The 12874-nt window shown below is 35.9% G+C and overlaps 2 protein-coding genes across 2 annotated transcripts; both read right to left on the bottom strand.

The window, feature by feature from the left end:
• Window positions 1-5037: 5037 nt before the first annotated feature.
• LOC132169748 (ervatamin-B-like) lies at window positions 5038-6166 on the bottom strand. The gene is made up of 2 exons (XM_059580731.1): window positions 5725-6166; window positions 5038-5615 (listed from the first exon to the last, which is right to left on the bottom strand). Exons 1-2 carry the CDS (start codon window positions 6164-6166, stop codon window positions 5038-5040), a joined length of 1020 nt encoding a protein of 339 aa, XP_059436714.1.
• A 4443-nt stretch (window positions 6167-10609) lies between these two features.
• LOC132171001 (senescence-specific cysteine protease SAG39-like) lies at window positions 10610-12539 on the bottom strand. The gene is made up of 2 exons (XM_059582193.1): window positions 12025-12539; window positions 10610-11450 (listed from the first exon to the last, which is right to left on the bottom strand). Exons 1-2 carry the CDS (start codon window positions 12452-12454, stop codon window positions 10861-10863), a joined length of 1020 nt encoding a protein of 339 aa, XP_059438176.1. The 5' UTR covers window positions 12455-12539; the 3' UTR covers window positions 10610-10860.
• Window positions 12540-12874: the final 335 nt, after the last annotated feature.

The raw sequence follows: 12874 nt of genomic DNA, 5'->3' as shown, positions 1-12874 counted from the left end.
ATTCACTGAGAAGGATATATCTGGTCTTGTGAAAGTGCAATATTGAAGTGCACTAACAATATGCCTATACAGAGACTGATCTTCCAATGGTTCTCCATCAAATTTAGTCAATCTTTTGACCGAAGTGTATGGAGCAGAGTAAGGTTTAGCTCCTATCATGTGAACTCAATGTAGAAGATCAATAATATATTTGGATTGATTAAGATACAAACCAATAGAAGTACGATGTACATGTATGCCCAAGAAATATGACAAATTACCCAAATCCTTCCACTTGAATTCAATTTGCAGTTTTGAGATGAGATCATTAATGCTGGATAGATTATTTCCTGTTATGATGATATCATCTACATATATAAGCACAAAGATGGTAAGAGAATCTCTATGAAGCAAAAATAAAGAAGTATCCATCAATGATCCTGTGAAACCAAGTTCAAGTAGAGCTTGAGTAAGTCTATGGAACTAGGCTCTTGGTGCCTGTTTTAAGCTATACAAGGCTTTGTGAAGCTTGCAAACTAAATCAGGATATTGAGGATCAACAAATCCTCTTGGTTGTTCCATAAAAATTTCTTCATCAAGTTGTCCATGGAGAAAAGCATTTGATATATCAATTTGTTTCAAAGACCAATTATAATGAACAGCTAATGCTAGAATCAATCTCACAGTTGCAGGTTTTATCACAGGACTAAATGTTTCTGTGTAATCTATACCATCTCTTTGTTCAAACCCTTTTGCCACTAGCCGTGCTTTATACCTCTCAATGGTTCCATCTGGTTTTTGTTTGAGTTTATACACCCATTTGTTTCTGATGACATTTCTGTTGTGTGGTCTTGGACAAAGAGACCAAGTGTGATTTTCCTGCAAAGCTTGGAACTCACTTTCCATGGCAGCCAACCAATGGGGATTTGAGGTTGCTTGAGTAAAGGTGCTCGGCTCACTAAAAGTAGAGATAGATGTATGCATGGCTTTTAGGGGATGTTTGGTAGAATAATATAGCTTGAAATCAGTAAATGTTTTAGGTTTTAGGCTGCCTGTTTGGGATCTAGTAACAATATGAAGTGAGCTTGGTGGATCAATCAAGGCAGGTAGTGAAGATGGAAGGAATATGATCTTCTAAGATTGAAAGCGATATGTCACAGGTAGTTGTTGATTCTGCAGCAGAATCAATGGTTGTAGGTGAGGTTGGTGTGGTTGTAAGTGGAGTAGGTGGAGAAGGTGTAACAGAATCTGTTATCACAATTGGATTGGATTCTGCAGGTAAAGAGCTTGAAGTTGGTATTATTGCAATGAGAACAATTGGAGGGGATAATGGTTCAACATAAATTGGTTCATTTGTGATCAAATCAGGTGAAATATTGTCAACTTCAATGAACTGAGAGAGTAAGGGAACAATACCTTGATTCAAGGAAGAGTCACTTGCTGAAGCCATGTGGGAGGCAGTACCTTGTGCAGGAAACAACTTCTCATCAAAAATCACATGCCTTGAGATAAAGACTCGTTTGGTGGAGGTATCTAGGCACCTATATCCCTTTTGATTTAAACAATATCCTAGAAAGATGCATTGTCTACTTTTGAATTCAAGTTTGTATCTATTATAAGGACGAAGAAGAGGATAGCAAGCACAACCAAATACCTTTAAATTACTATAATCTGGTTCCTTATTGTGAAGTTTAAAATAAGGAGTAGACCATTTTATAGTTTGAGTAGGCAATCGGTTAATCAAATAGACAACAGTATGGCAAGCCTCAATCCAGAATTTAGAAGGTAAATGAGATTGAGCAAGAAGTGTAAGGCCAGTTTCTATGATATGTGTGTGTTTTCTTTCTGCTATTCCATTTTGTTGGGAAGTGTGAGGACATGTTATTCTATGAAAAATACCATGAGAAGAAAGAAAGTTTTTGAATTGGTGAGATGTATATTCACCCCCACCATCAGTTTGGATTGATGTTCAAGAAGTGTTAAGGAGTCTGTTGTTCAGAGAAGAGCGCTCGATCGCATACTTCAGAGCGATCGATCATAGTACCAGAAAGTCCCGAAGTAAATCATCTCAAGTGCGCTCGATCGCGATCGATCACAGTACCAGAAAGTTCCAGTTCAAAACTATTCCGAGTGCGATCAAGCGCACTCACTAGGGCGCTCGATCACAGTACCAGAGACCTGCCGCCATAGAACTCTTATCTCTTCCATCTTTCTATTAGGACTCTTACTTATCTCTTGTAAGAGTCATGTTTTTGTATCACTTCTCCTTTGATTGATTGTAATCTTTTGTATTATCTCTTTATCTCTTATTATTTGTTTAAATCTTCTTATCACATCGAAGCTTATCTTGTTAGCTTGATGTGATCAAATACAAATGTAACTTTTTTTCTATTTAAGTTCAATGATAAGGCTGCAGAATGTATCTTGGCCAAACTCTCTTCTCTCCATATTATTTTACTGAGAAAGCACGACTAAGACACTGGGCAACGGAGGAGAGAGTGAGTGAGAGAGAAAACGACGGAGAGCGTGAGAGAAAACAGCTGAGCTGCTGGCCGGCCACAGGATCAGAGGAGAAGAAAAAAAGGAGAGGGAGACGCTGCGCTGGAGGAGCGAAAAAAAGAGGGGGAAAAAGAAAAGAAGAGAAAAGGAATAAGAAGGGGGCCAGGGAAGCACGTGTGGCAGCTGGCATTCCAAAGGCCAGTTAGTAACGTGCCATATGTGGCACGGCACTAATGTGAAAAAAAAAAAATCATGTTTTAAATTTAATTTAATTTAATTTTTTTTTTACATAAAAAATGGCTCTTATATACTGAGAAGCAAGGATGTGTTTTTTTATAAATAATAGTTATATCATTTAAGGTACATATAGCACAAAATGAGGAGGATTCATATGATATTGTCAATTTTAATAAATGTCTAATACTAATAATTTCATATGAAATTATTCAAACCACAGTGTCATTGAACGAAAATATAAGGATTCATTATATATTAAGATGATTAGCATAAATAAATTAAAGCTCTTGCAAGCAGCCCTTACAACATAAACAGTAAAGCTCAGTGAAACCATCGCCACATGCTATATATATATATATATATATATATATATATATACACGTCCGAGCAACTGCTATCTAGCGCTGACTTGAACCAACTGATATTTGTACATGGGTTAGTATAGTACTGTTTTAGAGCGTGCAGATCGATGATATGCTAATCATTTCGTCGAAGATTATAATCACCACATTGTCAATTGAATATGATTTGTAGGAATTCTATGAATCGATATATGTATTAAGCTTCACAATTAAGACGTACATTGCTATTATTGAATATGCAGTCAACAACCATTTTGATTGTTTGAACAGAAATCTTAGTATTTGTTATTTCCAGAGCGAAAAACCTATTGTAGGTAGTGATGACACTCGACCTGAGGCTATAATAGCAATATATCAAGTGTCATCATATATATATAGAACACAAATTAATTGTATATGTAATTAATTGTAAATATAATTATATACGTACGAATACATAATAAATAATATACACTAACATTAATAATACTTATATTATTATGTATACTTAAGCAGAAGAAGCCCTTTCCAAATTAAGAAGCTATTCAAGAACAAATGGAAAGCTTTCTATACTCCACTAACAAGAATAATTTATACTTAAGCAACAAATGGAACACTTTCTACTTTTTAGATAATGTGTAAATTTTACCTTATTTAGTAAATATAATTATGAAATATAATGAAATTATTATGAAAACTAAATAAATCATTTTAGTATATATTATGGAATTACTAATATAATGTTAATAGTATAATATTTTAGTTTCTTAATTAATATGAAATTTAATAATATTAATTAGGATAAGAAAAAAAAAATTGTAACGTTACTGACACATTACCAATTGGTAACGTGCCGGTTTGACACGTTACCAATTGGTAATGTGTTTAAATTTAATATGTTACCAAATAATAACGTGGGTAGAGTGACACGTTATTAAAATATTTAGTAACATGTTACAAACTGACACATTACGAAATGGTGACATGGTAAAAAATAATGAATTAATCGTACACACGTTATTAATACTGCATTTTTTTGTAGTGTGTGTTTTTGAGTGTTACTCTCTTGGTGCTTGATTAATTGCTTGTGTGTGTGTGTTTTTTACTGGTTGCTTAGGTTATTAATTTAATTCACACAAAGACAGATGGTTGGTCCAACAAAATGGTACCAGAGCTGTGATTATTTGAGTGTAGTTGCTTGTGTGGATTAAATGGAGAATACTTTGGGTGCTATGATATTTAAACTTACGGCATCCAATTATTCAATTTGGAAGCCAAAGATGGAGGACATAATTTATTGTAAGGATTTACACGACTCAATTGAGGGTGATAGCGTCAGGCCAAGCAATGTAAATGAGAAAGAGTGGGAAAAGATGCACTATAAATCCACTGGGTATATGTATCAGATAGTGGATTAACCTTTGTGTGTTGTATCATGTATCTGCAAGAGACAAGTATATACCTATAGTCTTTCAAAAAAAAAAAAATATGAGGGTTTTTATGAGAGGAAGATAACTCAAAATAAAGCTTTTAAAATTAAACAACTTGTCAATGGTCTATTGCTAATTAAGCATGAGTGATTTTCAAGACTTGGTGAATCAGTTGATCACCATGAAAATAGTGCTAGATGATGAGTTGCAAGAACTGTTTCCCCCTTCCGACTCTGGGTTCAGTGCTTTCCATATACAATGTAGTCAACATACCCGATGCCTTGGTGATCTCATGTAGGGTTAATTGCGGAAACTCCATCCACAAGAAAGAATCTAAATCATTTGACTAGATTAAAGAGAAAATAAATTTCCAGTTGAGATAGATTTAATGTAATAATTATTTTAAGTCTTTGACCATGACATTTTATTATGAGCTACTAAAATACATATTCTTAATGAAATATAATTTCACAAGTGGGAGGATAATTATATGATTAAATTGGATATTCAAAGAGGTAAATATACATGACTTATATTTATACATCGGCAACCTACGCAGTTGGATAGGAAGCTAGTGTGGCAAACCCACAAAGCCCGAGGTCTCTCTGTATCCTCATGTACCCACTCTCACCCCAGTTCTCGCCCCATGAGTTCTTCACTAACCAATAATCGATGCCATCAGGGGTGGTTCCAAACCCAACTGCAGTAACAGCATGGTTTATGACCGTCCCACACTCTCCATTGAATACTCCGCTAGAATAGAAATTAAAGGCTCTGTCGCCACCATCAATGCCAATTGAAATTGGTTGGCGGGCCACGTGCTGCAATAATTCCTTCTCATTGATGCCAGGTATATCAGTAAAACCAGTAATCACAGCAGCACTTTGAGATGTTTTCTCGGCGTCACAAATTCCTTGCGTAGCCACGTATGGGTAATTTGTTTCAAGGGTGATTCCATTGTTTTTTATTATATAGTCAAAGGCATAATTCATGAGACCGCCATCGCAGCCTTGATTGTAAACTGTTGAACAGTCCAACAGTTGCTGCTCAGACAGGGAGATCAAATTGCCAGTTTGGATCTGGGTGATCCCCTCTACCGCTGCCACGGCTGAAAATGCCCAACAACATCCTGCACGCATACCAATCAACCATGATAGAAAAATTAAATGGCTTAAGTTTTTTGATAAGTGGTAATTTAACAAGAACAATAATAAGTGCGGAAATTTTCAGGGTCTTACCGCATTGTCCTTGGTTCTTAACCGCAGTGACAGCTCCCTGGTCTCTCCAATCCACAGTCGTTGGAATAACATCAGTGAGGCTTTCATGCGTAAACGATGTGGTTCCGGTGGACCTTGATAGATTGGTCATCTTGAATCCACTACGAGAGGCAATGAATTCTTCAGCTGATAAGTCTGCAAATTCGTTGAGACTTAACTTGTACGTGCGATTCCCTTCACTGTTGGTTTTCTCTATAAATTCTGCATTTTGTTTGAATATCTCGAAGCGGCTTTCCTTCTCTGTATCGTCTAAATAATTGCGATTATATTGAGCCAGCCATTGCGAGTATTTCTCAGCCATGGACGCTTCTTGCAATGCTCGGGACGTGGCTTGAGATGTCCAGCTCCCCAAAATTGTAAACACGGCAATTATAAAAGTCTTCCCGAGTACTGCTAAAGCCATTGTGTACAAATCGATCGAGTAGGGTTACTTGGCTAATGATTTGTGAGGAAGAAAGCACCCATTTTTCCTATATATATAAGAAAAGAAACATCCTCAACGACCTTGACAAAACCATAAGTTCTTATCCAAGGAGGCCAAAAATAACAAAAACAGAATAAGATCATTTTGACATCTTCAATATTCTATAACGATAATATCTTAATTCGACAATCGCTTATAATTAGAAAACATATACACCTAAAAAATGGTTTTGCGTGTTTCATCGTTGTCTAACTAAGTAAGGATTAAAATTTTGGTCTAAGCCGGGGGTTGAAATCGAGGGAGTCGTAGGCGCTCCCTAAAGTCTGACTGAACTATAACCTGACCTTATCCTACCATGGTATCAATGGAAACGAATGTGGTTTAAACTAATCAGGCATAGAGATTCTCATTGCAGAATTTGAACCCATGCCCTAGTGTTTACCTAACTACTTTGGCAAATTTTTTGAGCCATTAAATAACCACCCTTGATAGTAAATGAACTGTACTTACTCATAAAGACCAATTTGCATACAAAATGCATATAAATGCCTAACTATCTAAGAGCATTTCTAGCAGATGCTCTAAACTGGTGATAATAACTATATTTAACTACTATGAGCATTTTTTAGTCTCCGATAGAAGCTAAATAGACAGGGACGAAAGAAGGGGGGACTGGTCTAGACCATGCCCCCCAAATTCCAAAGAACAAAAAAAATTTTAAGGAAAAAAAAAAAAGTACCTTATACTTTTTCTCCATTTTAGACACAACCGAGGAAGAGAGAGTAATAGTGGTGTAAGTGTGGAGGATAGAAAGAGGAAGGGATTCTATTGGATTGTAGGGTTTGTTCAATCTTTGTGTGTTGGAACCCAGAAAACGATCTATGGCAACCATTAATGGGTAAACTGAGACTGCCCTTGAAAAATCAAATGCTCTTCTAATAGCAGTATAAATAGAACGCCAAATTTACAGACTTTATGAAGGAATCTCCATAGATAATATGAACAACACCTACAAGTCAATTTTGCTAGCTTTTCCTCAATCAATCGAAAACAACAACCTCAAAACCCAATTTCCCATGTTTCCAACTGCATCCCACCACATGGGCAGCACCCTTTTAGAAGCACTCAATGGCCGCGTGAAAGTTTCAGGCCAATTTTTCATCAGTTTTATAACTAGAGAGAGAGAGAGACGAGCTGGTCTGGAGAGAGACGAGAGAGGAGAGTGGGGGAAGAAAACGAAAGATTAAAAAAATAATATTTAAATAAAAAGTATAATTTTTTTTTTTTTTTTTTAATTTTAACTATTAACTTTTTAGCTACTAATCCCAAAAGAAATTTTCCTTCAACACCCATTCTTGATAAAGGGAAACTAACAGAAAATTGTTACTGAAGCTTCATGCCCATTTGGCATATACCTAAAATTAATCTTCAAGACCAAACATCATCCCAAACCCCCATGGCTTACCTCTGCAACTCTCTCTCTCCCTCCACACAACCAAATCCACTCCACTCAAGCAGCCGAAAGGAAGGTTGAACCATGGGTATTGGCACATTTTTATGTGATAAAAGCTTTGCTTCCAACCCTGGATATTTACAAAACACTGAGCTTAGAAAATCCTCGACTCAACTCTGTGTAGATGGAGCTCTCGATTTGGCAATGAATATATGGTGAGAAACTATCGTGGCACATGGCTTCGTCTTGTTGACAAAGTGATGGAAAAGAAGGGAAGCAAATGAGAGAGAGGGAGGGACCGAGGGAGAGAGAAAAATTAAACAATAAAAAGTAATCTTTGAGAAACAATAAAATAACCACCTAGTGTGCTAAAATGGTGCTATTCACTGTAGCAAAATTTGTGCATTTTAATTACTCTGGAGCTTATCTGTCAAAACAAAAAAAAAGGGTTAGAATGTAGCTATTATGAGTCCTTTAGCCAATTTTTTGGAGTTGCTCTTAAATAGCTAAAATAGTTAATGTCGTTGAACATGTTCAACTACCTTGTCCAATCGATACAATTGCCTAAATCGCACAGTATTTGACTATGGTTCGTTTGAGATTGTAATTTCAAAAAGTGTGATTTTAAAATGTGCGATTTGAAATTTTTTTTTTTTTTTTTAAATGATTAGCAGTTATTATAGTTACTAAACGCTAACTACCGGTTAGTGGAGGCGGGTAGTGAATTTTACTAACTGCCTAGGCAGTTACGGTTAGCGGTTTTAGCCAATAACCGCTAACCGTAACGTCTTTTCACCACTAATCTCAAGAGACAGATACATATCTTTGAAAAAAATATGAGGGTTTTTATGAGAGAGAGATAACTCAAAGTAAAGCTTTTAAAATTAAACAACTTGTGAATTTGAACCTTAAAAAGAGAAGGCCTATTGTTAATTAAGCATTTGAGTGATTCACAATGAAAATAGTGGTAGATGATGAATTGCAAGAACTGTTTCCCCCTTCCGACTCTGGGCTTAGTGCTCTCCATATACAATGTGATGAACGGACCACTAAATTTGTCATTCATTTAAACATTGTCAAAGGGAATAATGTGAAATTTCAAGAGTACTCCTTATGACATTGATTTTAAATCCTAAGAGTATTGCAGTCTCAAATGTAAAGTTGAGGTCACTTTGATTTATTTAGGAGTCAACATACTTGATGTATTGGGTGATTACATGTAGGGTTGTGGAAACTCTATCCTCAAGAAATAATCTAAATCATTTGACTAGATGATAAAGATAAGAAATTTTCAGTTGAGATAGATTTAATGGAATAACTATTCTAAGCCCGGCCTGACCAGGACATTTTATTATGAGGTACTAAAATGCCAGTCTAAATGAATTTATATCAACTATGGAATATTTCATAGAGCAATCAAATGTCAAAATAAGAATTATTTATGGGATTAGTTGAGTAAATTCGAAAATATTTACAAGAATTCAATTACAATTATTTAGTAAAAATTAATTGTAATTAATAATAACCCGTGACAATTCATAAGATAACAAGTGTCACTGGTGTATTGAAGGTAAAAATATATATTTGAACGAAGACTAAGTCAATGGTCTCCACACCCCAAAATGGACATCAATATATATGATCATTACTCATGTACGTACATGATACTTGAGCGAGGTTGAATAGAAACTGGCTGGCTTTCATGCAGAGACGGGACTACATGCAGACGGGAGTGGCCCACCCCCAGTTTTGAATTATTATTTTTTATTATTAATTATTCTTTAAAATGTGAATTTGGGCAAAAAATTATTAGTTTGGTCCCGACTCATTAAAAAGTCAATCCAAAGTTTGGTCTTGGCCGGACGATAAAAAACAGTTAGAAAAATTTAAGTTTTAATACGCTTTACATTTGTGTTGCGTGACTGTGTGTGATGTTTATCTCTGATAAGTTTTAATACACTTTACATTCAGGGATTAAATTAAAAATTGAATTATATTAAAAAATAATTAATTTTTATTTTGCTTATATTTTCTAACATTGAATGAATACTAATTTTATATATATATAGCCTTTAATTTTAATATATTTCCCATCAATTACTTGGTCCCCTATTTAAATATATTTTTAATTCATACTTTGGCCCCTCTCAATAAAAATTCCTGATTCCATCCCTGCAATATAATTTCAAATGGAAGCTTTCCATAAAGGATTTGGCTTCCATATATACTTTTGTTTTAATAACAAGAATCTTCTCAAGTTTGAAAGAAGGGTAAAGCTATTAAACATGCATGGTTTAAGCACCGTAGACTAAAATTAAAGATTTGTGTTGCCCTGCTCAAGAATATGCAAAAAAGAGTGAGAAATTTCTAACCTATATGAGCGCATGTCATTTACTGTACAAAGCAGATTCCATGCAATATAATTTCAAATGAAAGCTTTCCAGAAAACATCATCAAAACATGACATTTTTTGGGCCTCAGAAGTCAGATCTTCATAAAGCTTGGGCATCTTCCCTGTAGGCCATAGATAGCATGCCCATTGGTGTTCTTCACAATTCTATTACTACGTACATGGAAGATGGAATTACTGCATTAGCTTGAAACTCGATCAACTTGAATTCAGTTCATATTTAATACATGAGTCAATCGTGAACATAAAATTAGTCTCAATTATTAAACGAACTATACTCGTATAAGCTCGTGTAACTTCATTTTTATTATTTTTATAGCATTACTTTTAGTTACGTAATTAGAACATCTTAAGGATAAACTATCCTCTGAATATAATAGATATATCTTGAATTATTGTTATTGTGAGTCTTGATATTAATATGTGTGTGTGCATAATGAATTTATATACATACTTATCATTGATGTACTTTATATAAGGAATTAATAATTAAATCAACTGAGCAACTCATGAATAAGTTGGAGTTTGCTCAAAAAATAAATGAATCAAAGCTTGAACAAATTATCCAATTCGGCTTGCATGTGTTCGAAATAAAACCTAACGAACAAAACTTGAACATTTAATAATCGGCTCGATTACAACCCTACTCCCGACCAACGAAAGGAAAAGAAAGCGTTGCACAAGTACTAACCGATGTGCAAGCATTTACATGACATCCCACTTACATAAACATGGAGAAATAGCAAAACATGCTCATGCAGCGAAATTAAATGAAAGATAAATGGTTTATTCACCCTTCGACTCTACAACTCAAGCAGTGGGAAAGGAAGATTCCATGGCGATGCCACATAGACCTTCCTTAGCATCAACATCTCTTTCCATTCTTATGTATCCATCTTCGCCCCAACTGGTTCCCCATGAATTCTTCACCAACCAATACTTCTTCCCATCTGATTTCCCATAACCAACTGCAGTGACGCCGTGGTCCAAATCTTTTCCACAATCTCCTGTGAAGACCCCCTTGGAGTAAAACTGGAAGGGGTAGCCGCCGGCATCAATGGCAACAGAAACCGGCTGGTTGGCGACCGCCATTTTCAGTGCCTTCTCGCTATTGGCAGTCACATCTTCATATCCTGTGATCTTGGCCGCAGAGGATGCTGTCTCGCTCTTGCTGCAATTTCCGTCTGATCCCTTGTAGGGATACTTGTCTTCAGTTGTAAGGCCTTTGTTGTGGATGATAAATTTGAAGGCATTGTCCATTAGACCACCTTCACAGCCTAGGTCTTCCCCGCTGGTGTCACAATCAACTAATTCTTGCTCGGAAAGAGATACCAACTTTTTCTTTTGGATTTGGGTGATTCCTTCGATGGCTGCAACCGCTGAAAATGCCCAACAGCATCCTACAAATATTCATGCTCATTGTTAAAATAACTAGAGAATAGAAGCTTGAGGAATGAGGAGAATATTACATATATAATCAAATTTTAAATGTTAGAATAAGTGGCTCATATTCTCTCAGGCACTGAACTATTAGTATGGTTGACTAGTTGTTGAAGCGCAGAAGTACGGTACGGGGTATTTTGGAGTTTTTCAAAATACATCCGACAATTAAGATTTTCCTATAAGTATGTTTTGTTATAACCTTAAATCAAATAATAGTGAAATATAGTTGTACTCTCCTGTGAAAGTAGGCACATTATCGAACCACGTAAATCTGTGTCTCGATTTTCTCTAGCTTTTTCTTTTGATTTCCATATTATTCATCATTATTGTATACAGTAAGAACAACAAACATCCCTCAAACTCAAGGTGGTAGTGTACACAAGATACGAAAATGTTTAAGTGGATGTGCTTTTGTGATCATGAACACATCAGTCAACTGATTAGCAGATAAAACAAGACAAAAGCGGAGAATTTTTTGCTCTGATACCAATCTATACAATATTATAAGGATATGGAGTATCTTTGCCTTACCACATTCGCCCTGGTCCTTAACAGGAGTAACAGCTCCATACTGTCTCCAATCAACTCTAGCTGGCACTCCAGTCATGTTCTCATACCTGAATGGTGTCATCGCAGATGGCCTAGAATAGGAGGACCTCTTATATCCATTGCGAGAGGCCCGGAATTCTTCATTAGTTTGATCTGCAAACTCATTGATGCGCAGCTTATACGGCCGATTCCCAGCACTGTTGAAAGACTCAATGAAGTCCACATTTTGCTTGAAAAGGTTCAAACGCATTTCCTTCTCTGCATTGTTCTTGTAAGCTCGGCCATAATAAGCCATCCATTTTTCATGTCTCTCTGACATGGAGGCTTCATGCAACGTTCGGCTGGTGGCTTGGCAAGCCCGTATCGCCAGCAGCACCAGGAAGATAAATGCTCTTGCAGCTGTCAAAGCCATTAATTAATTCTTTTTCCAACCTGTTTAATTGATAGTTGTACGTTTCTGATGAGATTTTAGAACACAAAAAGGGATTCAGTCACACTACAATCATTCAAGAAGAAAGGGGTATATATAGAAGATTCCTGATGTTTCTGCTTCAACGCAGAATCCCCAAATAGTAAGCTTTGGAGATGAAAGATGTGGAAGGAATAATGGTCAAACCTACAATCATTGCTACAATCATTGATCATATGTTTGACTTTTGAGGTGATTAACAGCATCTCTTGTTTCTCCTACTAACACTACTGCCCGTAAAAGTTGCCTAGGAATTTGGACTGTTTCAACAAATCTTACAGAGTCTTCACATTGTGAAGAGATTCTGATACTAGGATTCCATGGAAAGCAAATATTGGACAGAATGTATCTTCCACATGGTAA

Source organism: Corylus avellana, chromosome ca2 (genome assembly GCF_901000735.1).
Source record: "Corylus avellana chromosome ca2, CavTom2PMs-1.0".
Taxonomy (NCBI): Eukaryota; Viridiplantae; Streptophyta; class Magnoliopsida; order Fagales; family Betulaceae; genus Corylus; species Corylus avellana.
Note: the sequence above shows the minus strand (reverse complement) of the source record. Positions and strands in the feature narration are given on the sequence as shown.